The sequence below is a fragment of the Callospermophilus lateralis genome, chromosome 8 (assembly GCF_048772815.1).
Source record: "Callospermophilus lateralis isolate mCalLat2 chromosome 8, mCalLat2.hap1, whole genome shotgun sequence".
NCBI classification, from domain to species: Eukaryota; Metazoa; Chordata; class Mammalia; order Rodentia; family Sciuridae; genus Callospermophilus; species Callospermophilus lateralis.
In genome coordinates, this window is record NC_135312.1 from 27,621,354 (window position 1) to 27,643,831 (window position 22,478).

The window sequence follows — 22,478 nt, forward strand, 5'->3', positions numbered from 1 at the left end:
CTAACTGTGAACTGTTAACACACACAATAGCCTGTCAAACACAATGGCATGTCCACAGTGTCCATTAAGGTAGATCATAAGGTTGCTCTGCCCTTGCCAAGAACCATTAGGGTAAAGAAAGAAAAGGCTTAATGAAGAGGTTCCAAGAGAGAATGGGAGGGGGAAAAAGAAAGTGAAGCAGACAAATGAAGCAATAGCTGGAAAGGCAGATGAGACGTTCTCCAGTGAGAGGGTGATTATCACTTTTATTTGATGAAGTATGTAATGGCCTGTCTGCTGTAGACTGCAGGATCATGTTTTGGTTCACCTGGATGAATGAATTGACTTTTTGCCTCTTTAGTCTATTTCATTGCTCAGCTGTTTAATTAAACATGTCTTTGATTGTACTTTAAATGGATTGACCATATTCTTTCTCAGATGTTGTATAGGGTTAAACATCTTTACTGAACTGGAATAGGAGTTCCTGGTATCGGACAATTTGAATTTTGGAAAGCAGCTCCCAACTGTAACTTTTGCTGCACTACAATTTGGGGTTGGCCAGGCTGTATGATTTTAAAAGTGTTCAAGTTAACTATCTACATGACCTCTAAGCAGTCACGTGTCATCATGTGTTTTGTATCCTCCATTTATCATTATAACTGTAACTGACATACAAAGGTATTCTGAGATTTGGGACAAGTGTACAAGGACTAATGCTTTGGGATGGCAGGGAGTATTCTGCTCAGATGTCAGTATAAACAGATGAACACAAAAATGTAGTGTATTGGTTTTCTAGGGCTGCCATAATGAAACATCACAGACTGGGAAGGTCAAACAACAGAAATTTATTCTCTCATTGTACTGGAGGTGAGAAGTCCAAGATGAAGGTGTCAGCAGGAATTGTTCCTTTGAAGGCTTCTCTCCTTGCTCCTTTGGCTTGTAATTGGCCACCTTCTTGTGTGTCCTCCATGATCCTTCCTTTGCTGGGTGTGCATCCTTTGTGTCTCTTTATGTGCTAATATCCTCTTCTTATGACACCAGTCAAAATGAACTAGGGCACATATTAATGACCTCTTTTAAACTGAGTCACTCTTTAAAGGACCTGTCACAAAATACAGTTGCATTATGAGGTACTGCAAGTTAGGGCTTCAATATATGAATTTGGGGGGAAGATAATTCAGCCTATAATCTGGTATAATATCACTACTGCATAATCATTTCCACTTAACAAATAATGTTGGGGCTCTGAATTACTCATATAATTGAGAAAATTTTAAAATTTGTAGATACCTAAATTATTAAAAATTTTACATTCAACATATAGAAGCCATGGAAGATAATATGCAATATAACTTAGAACTATTTAAACAAAAATTATTGAAAGAAAAAAATTCTATGCCTTAATGTATGAAGACACAAACAGTGTGACACTCTAACTTTGTGTACAACCAGAGAGATGAAAGTTTGCACTCTATAAGTGTAATATGACAGCATTCTGCTGTCATACATAACAAATTAGAATAAAGTCTTTAAAAAGATGAACTTTAGTAACCTGTAAGATTCTTTTTGTGTTGTTTCCTGATGATTAGATATAAATGTGATAATTGCTTATGTAACAGAAAAATAGTTCACATTTTAAACCTGATTCTGTCTTATGTTGAGTGAAGTTTGAGTGAGTGACAACATACAAATCTTGATGCAAATTTTGATAAGATAGTACAAGTTTCAATAATCTTCTCCATGGAGTGATTATCAACTTGAAAAAGCACACTACAACCTGTCTGAATATATCTGATGCAGTTTCAAAAATATTTCCTTTTGCAATACACACTTCATGCATATTTAATAATTAAAATTTTTCATATGAGCCAGGAAAATCAGCATAAGCCATATATTTTTTTTTTGCTTCAATCCCTTTGGCTTGTTTTTGAGTTCTTCATGACATTCTGATGAATCATCAGGTAAAGATCTATTTGGAAATCAAGTACTTAAAAATTATCGCTAATAATTAATTACAGAATACAGAGTGCCTTCTGTTTGTGTTATATAGGCTTAATTTAAAATAAAGCATTCATGTTGATGTTTGGGAAAATGATAGAAACAGCTTGAAATATAAATTAATTTTTTTAAAAAAGGAAAAAAGAACAGATAATCCATTTGATTTATTTCGCAATAACCTTTAAATTCTAAAAATACTGGAGAAAGACCAGTCACATTCAAGGGGACCTGTAAATCAATTTTCATTATTTACTCAAAATAAATGAGATGTTGCCATTTTCTCTTACACTTGAAAAACCAAAGACAACAGTTCAGGAAAGGAGAAGAAACTGGAAGTCATTAGACTTTTAAGTTCAAATTTCAAGAAAAATTCAGATAAGGCAGGTAAATACTCCAGACACTTTCCCATTGCTCATTACTGTCAAATATATTAATTTCCACATGCCTCTTTATGTCATGAAATATATTATTTATTAGAAATAATAGTTTATTTAAAATTACTTTTTCTTTCCAATAGTGCCACCTATCTATGAACTGCCCTGCAGTTTTATTTACTTTTTTTTAAAAAAAATTCCAATTTATTTGGATTTAAAGAATAAATACCATCTGTCCATGGTAAACTACTCTATCCCCAGCAAATATAAGTGGTCAGTATTTTACAGTGAAGACAGTCACAGCATTTAAGAGCACATTATTGTTCTACATGGAGTAACTGAAAATGGGTCTTTGTACACAAATTCAGATAGGAACCCCCCCAAAAAAAATACAAGAAGAAAAGAAGAATTACTAAGAATAAAGCATAGCTATATAAATAAATTTTCATAAAACCTCATCAATCCTAATATAACTTGAAAGAAACTAATGAACTGCCCGTAAGAACTATAAGATAGTATTATCTTAGGAAAATTCCCAATTTTGTGCCTAATCTTTATGTGAAAACAAAAACCAAGAGCTTTGTCAGTTTCATGGCACAGGGAGAAGACCACTGTTTTATTAAAAGGGGGAAAAAATACAGACTGATGGAATGTGAACTGGTAGTCAAGTACTGCAAACATGTAGTCAAGTTAAACTATCCCCCTTCCTCAAAGTGGCCATGTATTGTACACTTCCAGTTTATTCTGACAACACAGAGAAAGATATTACAATCTCAGAAAGTAACAGAAAATCAAACAACAACAGCAAAAAGACTAAGGGTGAATTTCATTCGTACCAAAAATACAGTTAGAAACCCTAAAATATTGCTTGCCTACAGCAACAGTGCAAATGACATCCCTGCCAGGCCTATCAACGTACTCCCTCCACTGCAGTGTTAAGTCTCCTCCTAGTAGCCACTGACAAACAACTCGAGTGTAGTGAAAGTATGCTGTGGCTGGTTCACTAACACCATAAATAACACCACCATTAATCACTTCAGCTGGCTGAGAATATTAGCTCTGGGAAAATATTTAGACAATGAGCTTTTCTTCATAACAAGCAATTTCTCATCAACAAGGTCTGGTCCTTAGTGAACTAGTATAAATCTTAGGCTACCCCTTTGGGTGGTAGAACAGTTGTTAAGTTATTGCCTCTTTTTAAAAATAAGCCCAGTGCTGTTTGTTAGACAGTCATGAAAATGAATTCTTCCCCTTTTCAATTCGCTACCTTAAGGCGGACCCTATGTAAACCTAAAAGCATATGGTAACAATATACAAGGTTTCTCAAAGTGCAAGATATGTTACAGATAGTTTCATAGACTTCATTTAAACACAGCATTTTATACAATACAGTACAGTTTGAGATTTCTGCTCATAAATTATTCCACTTAGATAACTACTTAAAAGGGTTGACCATTTAAAGTAACCCAGCGCCTTCTTACACAGGTTAACACAATTGAACTTTACAAGCTTTGTTCAGACCAAAGTAAGGTTAATCTTACACTTCATCACATATATACATATTTTAAAATACTCTTTTAATGTCTGAGTATACCTACAGAGATTTTTTAAATAGAGACAAACTTACCATAGACAAACTTTCAGGAATTATAATTTGGTTTCTGATTTAGACACAAACACTGTATACAATATTTAAAAAAATAATTTGTTAGACAATTCATTTAATTTCTTTCTGCAAAATCTGTTCACCCTGTAACTCTTTAGGAAGGGTTCTTGACCGCTGTAGAACCACACTAAGTTCTTCAATGACCTTTGATGGCAATTTATGATCCGTGTCCAAAGCAGCTTTGCTATTCCTATCGTCGGTCTTCCCCAGTGTCTTTAGGCCTTTGTGGCCTTTCTGGTGCCCACGTGGAACCTCGGACTCTGTGTCCTCCAGGCAGTTGAAACTCCGGTGTTTTCTGGTGCGATTTCGAAGTTTATCCTCCTTGTGCTCGAGGCACTGGGCCACGATGGAGGCTCTGTCCTTCAAGCTAGGGTCCATGAACTCTCTGTCACGCTTTTCACTGAGCCGCAGCCTTTCAAGTTCTGCTTTTGCACTCTAAAAATAAAATGTCCCATAGGAAAGCAAGATTTGGCATGACTGATGTTTAAGAAATATGTTCCACATAGCAGTTGATGCTTTCTATATAAGAGCTTATTTCTAGGATGTAGGTCTAATTTTACTTTGACACAAATGGCGTATCTGAATTTATATACTCATCTTGGAGCTACAAAATCAAATATAGAGTGTGGAAATTCATTTTAACATGCATTTAACATACCATCTCAAAGATAACAGGCTAGCTATCCAAATTGATTCTCATTTCAAACTGGCCTCTTCCAACTCATTTCTGCTCATGGCCTGTGCATGCATTCTTAGTCCACAGAGTATGGTACTTGTGGGTCCAAGGGGAAAAGTGTTCTTTTTGGTCATGTGAGCCAGAGGTGCTCTGCACTGCAGCCCCCTCTTCGAGATTCACAATACATAATAGCATATTAAAGATTTTAAGAAATTTTGTGGCAGAGAAATTAGATTTACTTTTTTCCCTTATTTTATTCTACGTGACTAGTAAAACCTTTTCCCCCATATAATGACTATTAGAATACCCCAGGTATGTTTTTTATAAATTAACTGATTTTTCAGTACTGAGAATTGAACCAAGGGATGCTTAATCACTGAGCCACATCTGCAGCATTCCCCTTTTTAAAATATTTTATTTTGAGATAGGGTCTCCTTAAGTTGCTTAGGGCCTCACTAAGTTGCTGAGGCTGGCTTTGAAATTGGGATCCTCCTGTCTCAGCCTCCTGAATGCTGGGATTACAGGCATGTTCAACTGCACCAGGTACATTTTTAGAAATCTTTCTATATCAGTGCATGAGAGAGCACATTCATTTGGGAAACTGCAAGGTCATACAAGTAACAAGATGTATACTGCAACAGAACAAAGGTGGACTTTTAAAACTAGCATTCAGGGCACCTGTGGCTGTGCAATACCTAGTGTATAGAACATTTCTGGATTCCCTAAGGGGACCACAAGCCAAGCAAGTATAAGATATAGTTTTGTGTATCACATTAGTAGTTCCAATTGTCTTTCATCCACCATCAGAAATACTCTGGTACACCCTCAAATGTAGAATGTAGGGCACAAGCATTATTAACACATATAATGCTGAAATTTAATATCAGCCTAAACAATGTATGACCTTTTGCTGGGAATACAGTGGAAGTGACCTGTTCAAAGTCAGAGGATGGGAGAGTTGCGAGTAGAGAAAACCATGAGTGCTTTACATGAATCAGACTCTGTGTGCTAGAGGGATGTGCATGTTGTAAGGTCAGAAAACCAAGGGCGCCGGTATTGAGGAATGAAGGGCAGTATTTATGTGCATACTGTCCTTAGAAGATAAGATATTTATAATTTAAAAAGAGACAGATAAGATGTACAAGTAGGTAAACACCAGGTGGCTTGCTCCAGGCAGCATGAGCCTGTGTCACACAGTGTTGAGAGAAATGGAGCCTCTCTCCCCCAGCTGCAGAGAGCAGTGTCTACTGTCAAAGCCAGAGCACTGGGCAGTGAATGGATTCTCAGAGCAAATCACTCACAGGGTTTTAGTTGAGGCACTCATATATTAAATCCACTAAAGTCAGAGATGCATGATTATGGGTGTTCTATGATACCAAAAAGAAATATGGCCAGCATATACAAATTACCGGTACAAACTCTTTTAAATGACTTTTTATTACTAAACCTGCAGTAATAATATTCATGATATAAATATTTAATAGCCATGTTATAAAACATAAATCATATCACTAAGTTCCCAATGCTTTAAGTTTTATATGACTATTTGCAGTTTAAAGTATATGATCTACATTTTAAGATGCAGAAATAGAAATTCAAAGAAGAAACAACTGGCCCAAAGTCACATAAGTGAGAGTTTGGAATGTGATCCCTGGCTGGCCTGATTGATGTGTTTCTTTTTAGCACATCAAAATCCTCCAGGAAGACCAGGAAGGTAATGTAGGAGAAAGGGATGGATGGAACTCTAGATGACTTATCTCCGTTTCACTGTAGCATGCTTACTGGTTCATTATTTTTGTTTTACTGATATAATTTTAAAAAGGAGTGACTTTTTTTGACAGGGGGCAGTATAACTCTTGGAGTCAAGCACTTCTCCTGCCTCGGCCTCCTGAGTCACCACGACTAGAAGACCACACCCCTGTGCCCAGCTATAAATGGCAATTTTGAAACCTATCCCATACTGTCTTCCAAGTTCTTATTTTCTTGTATCAACATATGATAACCATATGCCAGGTGCTATTCTAATAAATTCTCATGCATATTATTATTTAATTATCACAGCTACCTTAGAGAGTAGGAACTTTAATTACCTTCACATGCTTCCAGATAAACAGAGAACACAAAGCTATAGTGCCACAGGGAGTTTCTAATGTTTACTCTTGGACACTGTTTGCCCCTCTATGGGTGATTTCTTTGCCAATAATTTACTCACCCCCACTTTTCACCTGGCTCTCTGCTCACTGACATAATTAATTTTAGAAATCACTACTTCCAGGAAGCCCTCCAGGCCTGAATGAGGTACTATCATACACCTCTCCAAAAAACCTCAGGCAATCCAAGTCAACCAATGTATTAACCTGCCAACAGCTTGTATTGAAAAATAATTCTCCCTCTGTATATCCCTTGGTATATATTTTTTTTCTGATGAATATATTAGTCCTTTTATGTCACTTTCTATTTTTAACAAAATGTCAAAAATGGTTAGTCATCTTATAAATATATTTTCTTACATATTTGGATGAATCTAATCTCATTCTATAATAAACATTTTTAAGGTTCACGGGAAAATAATTTTTGTTTTTTAAATGTTGTTTAAATGCCTTTTAAAGTGAGTTTCAGTGCTTTCCCCAACACTAGAGAATTTTTAAAATATCTGCTAAATTTGTCAAATCAACAAAACACCATAATTACTAAATTTACAAAAAAGTTTAGTTTACTGTGATTCAGAAACTTTTCCACCAATTACTATTGCATGGAATTGTTTTAAGAACTTTTAAAAATATTTTTTAGTTTTAGATGGACACAATATTTTTATTTTATTTTTATGTGGTGCTGAGGATGGAACCCAGTGCCTCATGCATGCTAGGTAAGTGCTCTACCACTGAACCACCCACCCCCTGTTTTAAGAACTTTTAACAATTTTTTTCATAGTTTTGTCAGTTTCCTGATCTTAAGCATGTTAGAAAATTATTTCTAAAATTCTAGATTTGGGATTATGTAATAAATTAACATGTGTAATCATCACCAACACTGGATGTCAATGTATTTTTTTACCCTAAAAATCTCTTTTTTGCTTTGTTTCATAACTGATCTTAAGGCAATGCCAGGAGAAGCTAGGGTCCCTGTAGGGTATATGCACTCCCTATGTTAGTGCCACTGGTGCAACCTGTGTCCTCTGTCCTGGATTCCTATGGAATGTGACCCTTAAAACATTAGGATTCTAGATTTTTTTAAGGAGCCTTTAGCTCTGCAGTGTGGTTTATTATTCTTTCTTCCCTTCTCTTCTCTCTCTCTCTCTCTCTTATTTATATATGCTTAGAGGAAACAAGGTCATAATTTTTCGGAGACTTAATTCTTTCCATCAGCGGAGCAGGACCAAGTAATGCAACCAAGGACAAACCTTTGTCTTTTAGAGAAGGAGTATTACAGTGGGATAAATGTTCAAGTTCGTTTTTGTGCATGGAAAAACTTTGAAAAAACTTGATCATTAGGTTCAAGTGCCTTGAGTCTTTCCAAGATGATTTCTGTTTGGAGGGCAAGAGATTCAAATAGCTTAATCCCAATTTTAAGCTCAAAAAGATAAAATGTTTTTCTCTTTGCTTTGAAGAACTCGATTAAGGTACAAAGACATGCATTAGTCCCAAAGTGGCTGACGAATTTTGGAAATAAAGAGCCTATGTTCTTCCCTGAAGAACCACACTTCATGTCAAGACTGACATTATTTGCACTTTCCTATCTCTCCAGATGAAAAAGAAAACAAATAGCAGCCTTCATGAAAAATGCCAAGTCTTTCTTTATTGATGCTCGGGGGTCATCTTGTAGTTCCTTAAATTAGGTAAGACACCCCATGGGTTCTCAAACCCCTGGAACTTGGTTATGTCACTAGTAAATCTAGTTACCAAGCTCTGGACATTTTCTGCCATGGTCTCACTCTAAGGGTTTTATAAGTAAGTTTTTAAGTCCAAATTCAGACAGTTATTTTATCGTCAGAATTTCTATGCAAATATTTAAATTGCTTGGCTACTCAGAGATAAAAGTAATAAGTGACATTGTACATACATAACTGGCTGGTCAGTGACATAAACATGACCAGCGCAGTTATTCATGATGTTTTCTTCGTGTATATAGTTGTTATTCTATTTTTTGAAGTGATTATTACTGCGCTTTTGAGGTCAAGGAAATATTTAACCTGCTTAGTCACATTCAAAGATAGAAAAACAAATCCATTAGGCTAATAGAAGACAACCCAAATCCCGACCCACCTCAAAGCTTCTCTGGGCTTGGGTTGCATTTGCCTCTTGCTGAATCGGAATCAGAGGTAAACCTCCAATCTTGGGATTTTTGGTTATTGACCTTTTCCGTTCCTTTCCAGCTGGCGGCCATATGTCATCTTCATGCTGTGGAAACACGAGTTCATGCTGTTGGTGTGTGTTTTTGTCGTGCAGTACCCCGTGTTAGTGACTTGGCTACTTTTCTGTACATCCAAATCAAGCGATCTGCCCTCCATGAGAATGCCACTGGTAATCATGATGTTGACTCTGGCAGCAACATGGCTCGAGGACCTGAAACTCTTAAGTGAACTGAGCTTTGAGGTCTCAGTTCAATTTCTAAGTTTCAAATTCATGCTTTCCGTACTACTTACCAAGCCAAATGGGGGAAAATATTTGAGAAAACTGGCAAATCTCTTTGTAATAGAAAAATAATACACTTGTCTATATTTCCAGATCCTGTAATAAAAGTAGCTATACATTTATTTTCTCCCTAACACCAAAGGTGATCTTAATGTAAAAACAATTTGATTTTACATCCCCGAATCAACCTAAGGCGTGGATATCTGAGAAATTACCCTTATTTTATGACCTTTTGAAAAATGTTACTTTTTTATCTAATTGAATTTTGAAGAAATGCTACCTGTTTACACAGACATTTATACTGAAAATAGCTGTACAACAGAGAGTGTGGCACATTTGTTCTCAAATTATTGACTATACATTCTAGCCCACTAAACAGTTATAGATATGACTGGAGAAAAGTTAATTTTGCAATAGGGGATAAATGTCCACAGGTAAAAATATAAGCTTTTGAATGATTAATCCTTGAGATATACATATAAAAGAAAAATCTGTAAAGAATTTTTCTACTCCTCAGGGTAGATTAACTTTTTAAAAATTGGGAAAAGCAAATTGATTTTTCAATTTGTAGTTGGTACAGAATACCAACTACAAAATGAGAAGTTTAAAGATGCTTTGGTGAAATAAAAAACATTTGGTGAACTATATAGCAAAATGCCTCCTCTTTGTTTTCATCATTTGTTAAAGTTCTTGTTCTTATGTTGCAGTTGGTATTTTAATGCATTATTTTATAACAAAGAATTGATTTCTAGAAATACATACTGTGTGCCCTTTAAAGTAGCTAATTTACATTGATGGGCTTACTTGGTAGATTTTTTTTTTTTTTTTAAAGAGAGAGAGAGGTAGAGAGAGAGAGAGAGAGAGAAAGAGAGAGAGAGAGAGAGAGAATTTTTAATATTTATTTTTTAGTTATCGGCGGGCACAACATCCTTGTTTGTATGCGGTGCTGAGGATCGAACCCAGGCCGCACGCATGCCAGGCAAGCGCGCCACCGCCTGAGCCACATCCCCAGCCCACTTGGTAGATTTTGTGCCTATCAATAAACATGTACCATTTCATCTAATCTTCAATTATTCTACAGTGTTAAGTTCTACTGTTATTAAACTTAGTGTTTATGTATAATATATACCTTTGAATATTAGTGAAGTAATTACCTTGATTCAGCAAATCTGTAATGGCAGATGGTACGGTATTTCAATCAGAAAAAAGGTATACACTTCATGTTGTTATTAATTATTATTTTTAAATTTATTTTTGGTACCAGGGATTGAACCTAGGGGCACATAACCACCAAGTCACATCCCCAGTCCAATTTTATTCTTGATTTTGAGACAGGGTCTAAGTTGCTTAGGACATAAGTTGCTGAGGCTGGCTTTGAACTTGCAATCCTTGTGCCTCAGACTGCCACTGGGATTGTTTTTATGTCATGGTCCCAAACATTGTAAAATTAACTTTGATATTATGTAATGAGGTTGTTCTCAACATGTCAAACTATGAGAAATCTATTAGAGAAGGAATTTAGGTAACTTTTCAAATTGCTGATATATAAAATGTATGCTAAATGATGATTTGGGGAAAGCAGAAATCCCTAGGTCAGAGTGAAAAGTTCTTATTCAACATTTATAGCTATTGGTAAGTGACTTCAAAAGTCATGCAACAGGGATTATACACTTGAGGATCATACTCTCACTGTTATACTGATCATACTCCACTTCTGCCTCTCACTTTCTAACTTGACCTCCCCATCTTTTCAGCTTTGTTTCATTCAATGTAAATATTGTTTTTTTGACTCATTGAGACTTCTAATCCATTCACCAACATTCTTCTTCCATGTTTTTTTTCCTGTTTCCTTCATTGCTTGACTCAAATTTCATGGTGAATTAGTAAACTCTCTTTTCCTTATAAATCATCTTTAAGCCCCATGCTTAATTCTATAATACTTTATTTTGCAAAGCCCCAAACCTAAACATAATTCTAATTTCTGGGTGTCTGCTAGTTGATGGAGGAAAAGCAGAAGATTATTCTGTAGCTTCATCTCACTTTAAATCTAGCCTTAAATTTCCAGAAAGCAGCTAGAAAGTACCTTGGAGTTCTGGTGCAGGACAACTGACTTCTGCACACTCTACAGATTATTTCCCCACTTTTCTCCACCTTCCTAATAGCTTTACCTGCTGTACAAATTATGTACTTGCTGATTTCATTTTAAAAGTTATTAGAATCACTTAAGAATATACTATTGCCACCACAAAATGTACTGATCTCCCTGCATCTGTAACTTCTTCCTTGTAATTTAGCATTTGCTCATTTGCTCTGATTTTGAGTAGCCTTGTTCCAGTCCTATCTATAATTGCTCAGTAGACCAGAATGTGTCGTCAATAATTTGAGAACAAAGTGTGCCACACTGTTGAGTAATGATTTTTAGGCTCTGATGAACAACCGTGCACATGACCACAGTGCTTCATGTCTGCCCAGGGCCTCTCATGGTTTCAAATCTCTTCCCTCCTCTGTCAGCTTATTTTTCAATCACTGGATATCCTCCATCAGCATATATATTAAATAGATAGTCTCCTATCTTAAAGACAAAGGGAAACCCCCAATCCTACCTTGATCTCTTCTTCCTACCTGGTCACAACATCATGATCTCCACAGCAAATTACCTGTCAGACTTTTTGTATCTAGTACCTGCTTTTCTTCCTCTCACCCCTCCTTATTTCCTTTGTTTTTATCTAGCCTGCTTTACCTTGGAAGTTCACAATGTTCCATGCTCTCTCCATCTCTTAGCCCTTTCTCTCTGTTACCTCATCCAATCCTACAGCTTTCTGTACAATCACAAATTTACATTTCAGCCCCAAACTTTTGCCTGAGAGTTTTTGACCCAAGTTGCATTTCCATTTGTGTATCTAAAGGTATCTCAGATTTCATGTGACCCAAACCGAACTCTTAATTTCACCATACATCTCTGATACTCTTAAAACAGGGACTACTAAATATGATCTGTCTCTGCGTTCCTTGTTCCTTATATCTTCCATTGCACAGTCCTCTTTATGGAATAAAATGAGACATGACAACATCTCTGCAACAGGACAGTGCTGGCCCCTGTCCTTAGAATGAGCCCTCTGTCTTCTGTTTTGGAACTGGGGCTCAAACCCAGGGCTCTGTGTATTTGAGGCAAGTGCTTTGCCATTAAGATACATCCCAGCTCTTAGAATGACCCCTTTTAATACTGGATGACCCATCCGCATTTAAGACAGATCTCAGCTCCCCTGTCATCTAGTCAAAAAGCCAAAATCTGAGAATTTTTCTCCGCGAGGGCCCTCCTATCTCAGTCATATTTTCTTCTTCTTTTCCTCCCTGCTCCTCATGTCTTTCTTCATCCTTGTCCCAAACACTTGGCCCTATTATCTTCTCTTCCTCCCACTTCATTCAGATTATTTTATCATAATCATTCAGATTATTTTATCACAGTGATGTCCATCTGCATTTTTATCTGACTACTTGTTTGTCATCTTTTCCTCTTTCCTATTTTAGAAATACTGAGTATGTACTTGGCAAAAGGCCACGGACTCCATGGGGCAGTCTTTCCTCTCACGGAGTTCACATGTTAGTGGGAGAGGAAGTCATAGAGTCACTAATCATACACGTGTTTTTACTTGGTGTTGTAATGGATATAATGGAGACGTATAAGGTGCTAAGGGTCTAACTGTTCTGAAGGCCAGGGAATTTTTCTCTGAGAATATGATATTTAAGGTGACATCTAGAGAGCTTCTGAAGTCAAGGGAAGAGGGGATGGATATTAGAAAAGTTTTCTAGATGCCAGAAAGAACTCCTTGTAAGGAACATTTGCTGTTGGTTTGTGTGTGTGTGTGTGTTGTGTGCACACACACACATTAATGTATATCTATGCTACTTTGCTGTTTCCCTACCATGAAGCATAAATCTTTGATTCAAGAGAGCCTCTGTATTTATCTTAATGAGGGAGCTGAATAATCTGCAGAAGTAGGAGGAAGAGAAAATAATAGGGCCAAGTGTTTGGGATGAGGATGAGAAAGGATATGAGGGGCAGGGAGGAATAACTTGGTCACAGGAGTAGGCTCTGCTTACGCTATTTCAACCTCAGAGTCTGCTGACTTCAATTATAAAAACAGAAGCGTTTTGACTCCATAGTCCCAACTTTACTAAAACGCTTCAAGTCTAGTAGTTTTGTTTTTTAAACAGAGTCTGAGTGCCTGAATTTTTAAAAAGTCAGCAGCTCGTCTTTTCTTCCAAATGCATTCCTGTGCAGTAACAGAAGGGGCAGGCTGGAGGAGTCACGTTTATTAACCACTGGAAAGGTTAATAAATTAAATGAACAGAGAAAACGTTTTTCAAGACAAGTAAGGACTAGATTTTGGGGTAAGTGAACTTCTTCCTTATAAAGGAAACAGGGAAGTACCCTCTCAGTAATGAAGAGTGGCAACTTAATCGTTAGCAATGAATGCCAACACTCTGTGTGAAGCAATGCTGGGAATTCAGCCAGACAAGGTCGGGAAAGAAACCAATCTCATTAATGGGACTATTTAACCCTTCTCTGAAAGAGTGAGTCCTCCTCCAGGGAGGAGACTAAATGGGAAGCTGAGTGTAAGTACTGCCTCAGAAAACCCTGAGTCTGAACCACTGACGAAATGAATAGCCCTGGGAAATGATGGAACATCCACTCTTAAAGACACATGGTTTGTTAACAGGAGTGTACAAGTTGACTATTCGGAAGTACCCAGCACACACCAGATATGAAAGAAATGTACACTCCTACCCTAACTTCTGGAAAAACTGGGATGGGAAGATGGAAAACAGAAATGGAAACAGGATTTGTCCCTAAATAAAGATGATGTGGGACTCCAGTGGGATGATAGCTGAGTCCCTCTTCCCTGAGCTGCCATGGTCAAGTGCACGTGTCTCCTGAGCCAAGGAACTGCTGGCTGATAAAAAGGAAGTCTGATAGAATCAACTTTTTCAAAGGGCAATGGATGGATTTAGATTCATATATTTAAAAAATGAGCATAGAAGTTTATTTTAATTGTATGAATATTAAAACTATTATAAAAGTTTTTTTTAAAAAGAAAAAGTCACAAGCATATCAGCATTTCCTATATATAAAGTTGCTATATTCCATTCAGTAGTTAAAACAGATATCATACCTGTGCAATAAAGATACTGGCCATCCACTCCATCTGAGTGTGTGAACTTTCACAACATAGGTGCCTGCAAAACAAGATTCATAAAATAAATCATTCAAAACGACAACTGGATAGTCTCCACAGAATTCCTTTGGCAATAGAGCTATCAGAACTCCTTTTGGCTTTCTCTTGATTTAAAGTGGAATATTTCAGTCCAAGTGGTTTCTGTTAGGTAAACAATATCAAAATAACAGTGTAAATATATTGGTTTAAACAAAATACAGCAAAGGGCTTTAGTAACTGCTGCAAAATGATCAATATTTTTAGAGAGGCAGAAAGTCGATATCATTTTGCTTTTTTGGGTACATGACTGTAAAACAATTTTTTCCCCAGAAACTCTGAGCAACACACACACACACACACACACTCACACATTCTTATGATGGAAGATTTTTAAAAAATGCTTAGACACGGTCTCATTATGATTAGACACACTAATACCCACAGACTCATAAAAAATAAACTACATGAAAAACCACTACATCCCCAGTAATACTGACTCAGTTACCTTGTATTGAAATCCTGAATAAAACAGAGATCTTGCCCTCAAGCTTTTTGTAGTATATTTGGGGAGCTAGGCATGTGAACCAGTAAATTGTAGCACAGTATGAAAAAGTAAAAGTGAAGCTGAATAGCAACACAGAAACTGTAGGTGCTGGGGAAGAGCAGGGAGATGGCATATTTTTAAGAGGAAGGTTTTTATAACTGATGTTAGCATGATATAATAGAACATTACCATGTAATTATGTTCTTCCTATTCTTAGATTATTAAAATTTATTTACTTGAAAAACTGATAAAAATGAAATTTCAAAAAAATTGCTTTCTTCCTTCATCAGAATCTTAGGAAGCCAAATGTCTCTTCTCATGTCCAAACAAACAAAAAATTATCTTATATATGTACCCATGTATAGAAAATACTACAGATGCAGAGAAGTAATAAATAATGATGACAGATGGGAGTCATCTGATAAGCCTTTGGGGGCATCCAAGTTATCATATGAAAGAAGAATGACTTGGCTGAAATGGCACATGCCTGTAATCCCAGCGGTTCTAGAGGCTGAGGCAGGAGGATCACAAATTCAAAGCCAGCCTCAGCAACTTAGCGAGGCTCCATCTCAAAACTAAAAATTAAAAAAAAAAAAAAGGGCTGGGGATGTGGCTCAGTGGTTAAGCACCTTCAGGTTCAATCCCTGGTACAAAAAAAAAAAAAGAAATGACAGTTGACAATTTCATCAGGAAGAGGATAAAAGCCATGAGAAAATGGGGCAGCATATGTCATGGAAGAGGTCAGTAAAAGACCACACATAGTGTACATGTAGATATGAAGCAACAATAAATTATTAAAGGTAGATTCTCATTCTATTCTTAAGTACAAAAGAGAAGCTTATGGGAAACGAAGCTGATGGTGTCACTTCAAGGGCCTTGCATGCCATGCCAGCAATCCTGTCCTTGTCCTCTATGTGATAAGATTCACAGAGGAGTTTGAAGGCAAAAGAGAAATATGACTCACTGGAGAAATATCTCTCAGGCAGTTGGTGGAAGATGTAACTGAAAATAAAGTCAAGTCAGAAACATAAAGAGCACGCAAGTTTTCTAGAATAATCCATGCAGATCAAAGACCTGGCCCATAGGATACCAGATATGGGTGTGTGTGGGGATAATGAAAAGGCTGGTATGGTATAGTTTAGATAAGGATTAGACACAGGGAAATGAAGAAGAGAAGGTGTTTAGTGCAACCTCCAAAAGTACATATATTGAAAGAACAGGTCTGAGACTAGGATATGTATGCCTTTTAATCCTATAGCTTATTCTTTCTGAAAAATTGAATTTTGCTTACATATCTCTTAAAAGCTGGATTCTACAATCATATAATATCTAAGGAATCGTATGTAGTTTCTATTAAGAGTCAAAGAAGACACAAGGGATTAAAATAGACCTGAACCTCAATACAAATCTATTTTCCTCTTCTTTTTTTTAATATTTATTTTTAAATTTTAAGTGGACACAATATCTTTATTTTACATTTATGTGGTGTTAAGGATCGAACTCCATGCCTCAGGCATGCTAGATGAGCTCACTACTGCTGAACCACAACCCCAGCCCCATATTTTCCTCTTCTTAAACTGAAAGTATTTAGAATAGAGTTTGAATTCTCCTGGGTAAAACACTTCCTGTCTGTAGTTCTATCTGCTAAGTAATGAAGTCATTCTTTTTCTAAAGTTGTCACCAAACTATCAAAAGTTCTCAACTATTAACTTACCAGTGATGTTTTTCAGAGAATGCGGTCAATCCCCAGCTGTGTTCCAAGGGAAGAAACACATACAATACATTAAAATGATAATTTTTATGAGGCTAAAAAACAGGATTAGATATTAGAAGATATTATGTAACAGTGGCAATGCACAATAAAGTAGATTTACACAAGTAATGATTCAATATGTACCTCTAGGTAAATGCTAAATGTTTATAAAGATTCGCTACATATTTATACAGGCGGAAGGGAAAGGAAGGATTCTTGCAACGGGGCAGAGGGGAAAATCTCTGAGAAGATACTCTTAAGTGAATACTATGGTTTGGATGTGGTTTGTTCTCATTGGTCCTTGTGTTGAGGGCTTGGTCCTCAGTGTAGTGATGTCTGGAGGTGATGGAACCTTTAAGCTGTGGGGGCATATTGGAAGGTCCTTAGATTACTAGGGGCATGTCCTTGGAAAAGATCACCGTAGTTTTCAAGCAATCCCTCAGTAGTTCTCAGGAGAGGGTAATGATAAAACCCTAAGCCTAGCCCCAACCAGCTCTCTGGCTTCCTCTTTGGAGATAGGAACATGGGAATCTCCACACATTCCCACCAGTGCCACCCACTATGATGTGGCACTGCTGATAGGGTCCTCACCAGAAGACAGCCCATACAAGTACCATTCCTTTGAGCCTCCAAAACTGTAAACTCTAATCTTATTTCAGCCATTTTCTTAAAGACATTTGTCCTTACTCAGTGAATCAGTTAATTTTGTGTTACCCTAAGTAGTTTGCCTTAGGTGTTTTGTTATGGTAACACAAGGCTTACACATTGAGTAAAAACAAATGTCTGCAGGCAGGCACAATGGCACATGCCTGTAAGCCCAGTGGCTCCAGAGACTGAGAAGCAGGAGGATCATGAGTTCAAAGCCAGCCTCAGTGAAAGTGAGGCATTAAGCAACTCAGTGAGACCCTGTCTCTAAATAAAATGCAAAACAGGGTTGGGGATATGGTTCAGGGGTCAAGTGCCCCTGAGTTCAATCCTTGGTACCAAAAACTAAACAAACAAACAAAACCAAATTTCAGCAAAAATGGCTGGAATTATAAATATATGGGGGGAAATCAATGAATATGCTAGTTATAACACAGGTATATGTACTGAGCTTGGAAAAGAAGTATGGAGAGAAAAATAAGGAAATTTGTGGTAATAGAATCTGAGAAGTCAGCAAATGCAGTTCATTAAAATCTTGTTTCATGATATTAAGAAAAATATTTCTGTGAGCATTAATTAGCTAACCAAAATGACCTGTGATATAAAATTGTATATAAAGTAAATGCTGGGGTGAATCAAGTGTTATAGAAGCCCACAAAATATAAAATATAAAAGGAGTCCACATTTTGTACCAAAATCTACTGTGTGTTTGGAATACCAAATTTAACATAACAAAAAGGGCAAGTTACATAAAGGCTGAACATTTTCTCTGATATGTAGATGCTAATTCACAAAAAGTAGGGGCTAGGGAAAAATAGAGCTACTTTGGATTAGGCAGGAGGGAGTGAAGGGAGGGAAGGGGGTATGGGAATAGGAAAGATAGTAGAAAGACTGAGACATTACAACCCTATGTGTAATATATGATTACACAACCGGTGTGATTCTACATCATGTACAACCAGAAGAATGAGAAGTTATAGTTCATTTGCATATGATGTGTCAAAATGCATTCCATTGTCATGTATAACTAATTAGAACAAATCAAAAAATGACTTAGGCAAAAAAAAAGTGTTGGGGGGTTACAGACTAGGACCAAAATATTTGAAAAGCCAAGTATCAGAAGCCTGGAGGGCAGCATTAGCTTTCTTGTGGGTAGATTTGCCTGGAAGAGTACTTACACCCCCAGGCAGTGTTGGTCCCAATCAAGATAAGAGCAGGAACCCTCATCCTCCTGAGGATTTCTTGCTTTACTTGGGGAAGATACCAAGGAGCTTGGCACAAGTCTCAGTGGGAACTTCTCCCCTCCTTATCTGCTCACACAGTTCCCTGATCTGCTACAGAGGTACAACTCAAGAAATCTGCCTAAAATTTACTTCACAGAAAGTTAAACTCACGTCACTGATCTCTAAATCCTGCAACGCACTTACTTTCCTGACTTTTTTCCTTTCAACAACCCTTTGTTTTCAGACTTTACCTGGTTGGAGGCTTCATTTTCTTCTTCACACCAAGATAAAACTTCATTGCACTGAGAGGAAACATTTTGTCATATTTACTGCTCTGTAAAGGAAAAAAAAAAAATGGCAATTAAACAGATTTTATAATAAAATAGGTATTTTACTTGACATTAATAACTGGGTTTAGAACTATTTAGTTTCTCCAATGCTTCATAAATATAATACAAAATTTTAATAAATGAAGTGTCTTAATTACAATGTAATTAAATAAATGCTTTTAAATAATCTTGTATATACACATTCAAATGTCCCTTGGGGACAGATGTACATCAGAACTGATTTGTTTTTCATATTTTAAAAATATAACAAAACACATTTGCCATGTATTATGTAACTTTATCACACCAATTGTATTACTTGGGGGCAGTACACTGTATTAAAATACATTCATAATTCTGTGATGAAATGCATGACATTTTATACAATGTGAGCAAAATAACAACTCTGTATATACTTATGTTAGTTGGGTCAAATTTTAGCACTAGATAATACATGATTTTTTGTACATTTTTTATTTCAAAGACTATGTACTCCTATGGACACATATTTAAGCTATCTTAAATATCATCTCTAATAATAATTCATTCAAGTTAAGCTGAAAAAAATATACATTTTACCATAGATTAACTGAATTGTATTTTTCTCCACAATTTTCCTAACACATTTATCTGTGCTTAAGTAAAGATTTAAGAAGTTTTAAAAGATACGTGAATATATATTCACATAGGTAAATTATTTGACATAGGCAAAATTTTAATCAGTATATTCCAACTTAAAGCATCATAAAATAATCACACAGATCTCATCATTCACCTTTGGATATTCTATAATAGATTTTACAAAGAGGATAACTATGGGAATAATTTATAACACAACTTTCTCCATATCTCAAACATTTGCAAGGAAATCTTGTGTTTCATACTGGTATGCAGATATCATTTATAACTAAAAGTGACAGATTTGAGGTCAGAAAGACTATGGTATAAATCTGGTTGTACCTTGTTAGTTTGTGGTTTTACTTAAATTTCTCTGACTTAATTTTCTTGTTTGTAAATAAGGATGGTAAAATTATTGACCATATAAATTGGGTTATTATGAAGATTAAATGTACAAAGTTTTATTGTGAAGGGTTACTGTAAAAATAAAACAAACAAAAAAAATGCCTATGAAGGGTATAGTCCAGTAATCGCATAAAGTGAGCTCAAAGAAAATAATAACTATCATTGTTATAAATTTAGAACACAATCTCATAAAATTTTGAAGTATGGGTATTTCTTAGGATCCTGGGACAATGCACAGATACCCATGTAGCAAATGTACAGCTCTACTGACTACTAAGTTCTATATTATGTCTTTTCTTTGTAACAACAGTTAAATTTGAAAAGTAAGGGTAGAGAACTTTTTTTTTTTTGGGGGGGGGTGGTGCTGGGGATTGAACCCAGGGCGTTGTGCATGTGAGGTAAGCACTCTACTAACTGAGCTACATCCCCAACCCAAGAACATGTTTATAAAATGAAAAACTGGTTTCCATGTAGCAAGCAGGTTAGGAGAATATAAAGGAAAAATATATACCTAGGTAATCAGAAATATGATAAAGAGCAATGCTCTGGTGAACAACAGTCTCTGTGGCAGGAATCATAAAGTCCACAGTGGTGAATTTATTTCTAATCATTAGCTAGTATCACTAAATTTGTTATTTTTATCACCAAAGATATTTTTAAAAACATGTATCTTGGATTTTTTTCCCCTTACTGTTACGGATAGATTTCCAGATCTGCAGACACTGGACAATGGGTTAGGAACATCATTAAGAATTTTTGCCAAGATGGATAATTGACTTATAAAGTTTTGGTTATGCATTTACTAGCCATTTGTAGTTTTGATATGTCAACAATTTATCCATGTCTTTATTTATTTTTGCACTACTTCTTTATATATTAAACACGACATTATGTGTCTCTTAAGTGAAATATTCTATTCCAATTGCTATCTACCATAATTTTGCTCACTGTTTACTTCCATTATTCTTAAGTCAAATATATTGATTTTTTTCTTTTAAAGTTTCTTAACTTTTATTTAAGTTTGAAGTGTTCTGACACATCTGATACTCAGTTCCATGTTCTTATACCTTTAAAGGTTGCTATCTTTAAAATTTTAAGTCATCAATTTAGAATATATTTTTATTTCTCCAGATAGTGGAGACTTTAAATTGAAAAATTTTTGACAATTATTCTACCTCATGCACTTTTCATAGAATATTCATTCAAAAATTAAATCCTAATATCTAATTCTCTTAAGTGACTTTATGGTACTATTCCTCTATGGTATGTTCACTTTTATGGTAGGATTATATTATTTAAGCTATTTTAGCTTTAACATATATCTTTTTAAAATTTTTTAAAAATTATTTAAGCACATACTTTATTAGGAAGTAAATAGGCCTAACCTAGTATTCACTTTCTTTTTTTAAATTCTAATTTGTTATATATGACAACAGAATGCATTACAATTCATATTACACACATGGAGCATATTTTTTCATATCTCTGGTTGTATATAAAGTATATTCACACCATTTGATATATCTCTAAATAGTTGGGAAAACAGAAAATAGAAAATAGTTAGGAAAATAGATCACAATTGTTTAATTTTTTATCCCCCGTTTACAATTATTCTCACTTATTTGAAGTAGATTATCATTATTGCAAAGTATTAAAACACAACTCCTTTTGAAAATTTGAAAAGGATTATAGTTACGATCAATCAATGTTAGAGAGGTTAATATTTTACTCCTATCAGTGACTTTCTATAATTTTCCTCAAATTAGTCTCTCCTTCTTGGTAAGGTCATTTTCTGATAGTTTATGCATTTTTTTTTTCTTTTAAGTCCCCAAGGGACTGATTTCTGACTTTGTGACCTGCTAACTTTCTCAACTTTCAGAAAGAACATTCCAAAATTTGAATGATCTATTACAGAATAGTTGGGTGGCTTGCTTTGGTGCTCAGCATCCCATTGTAAGAGATATTCAAAGAGAAAGCTGACTTTTAGGAAAATGCAGCAGAGGTGACTGCTGGCCACCTTTGTCAGAGGTCAATCAGATCACAGCCAATATGTCCTCTCTGATAGTTCAGACAGGCGTTCCCTAGGACACAGTACCAACTTATAGCAGGGGGTAGGGTAAGAGGCAGCAATTCCAATAGAACAGGGAGGGTGTGGTCACGCATGTGTAAGGAGGAGAAATACAAAAAACAGTGACAAGTTCAGGCTTGCCTATGTTTTGAAGACCTTTTGTTAAGAGGTTGATAATCTAAAGTAACACAGTGAATATCCCGAGCCACTTCTGGCACCCAGGTTCATTATTTTATAATGTATTCTTTCTTTCTAAACAAACACCAATAAAATCATCAGAGAGATCAACAATTGTGAAAAGAAATATTTTTTTGTTGCAATCTTTAAAGTGAATATGCATGAAGAGGAACTAG

General features: G+C 35.8%; 1 protein-coding gene across 2 annotated transcripts in view; it reads right to left on the reverse strand.

Moving 5' to 3' along the window:
• Positions 1-2,126: 2,126 nt before the first annotated feature.
• Positions 2,127-22,478, reverse strand: part of Arap2 (ArfGAP with RhoGAP domain, ankyrin repeat and PH domain 2) — a 167,253-nt gene continuing 146,901 nt past the window's right edge. For both annotated transcript variants that reach the window (XM_076864252.2, XM_076864251.2), the window contains exons 28-32: positions 18,957-19,039; positions 16,799-16,834; positions 14,499-14,562; positions 8,956-9,090; positions 2,127-4,452 (exon numbers count right to left, since the gene is read on the reverse strand). In XM_076864252.2, the coding sequence (XP_076720367.1) occupies positions 4,069-4,452; positions 8,956-9,090; positions 14,499-14,562; positions 16,799-16,834; positions 18,957-19,039 (702 nt within the window). In that variant the 3' untranslated portion in view covers positions 2,127-4,068. The remainder of the gene's footprint in view (positions 4,453-8,955; positions 9,091-14,498; positions 14,563-16,798; positions 16,835-18,956; positions 19,040-22,478) is intronic.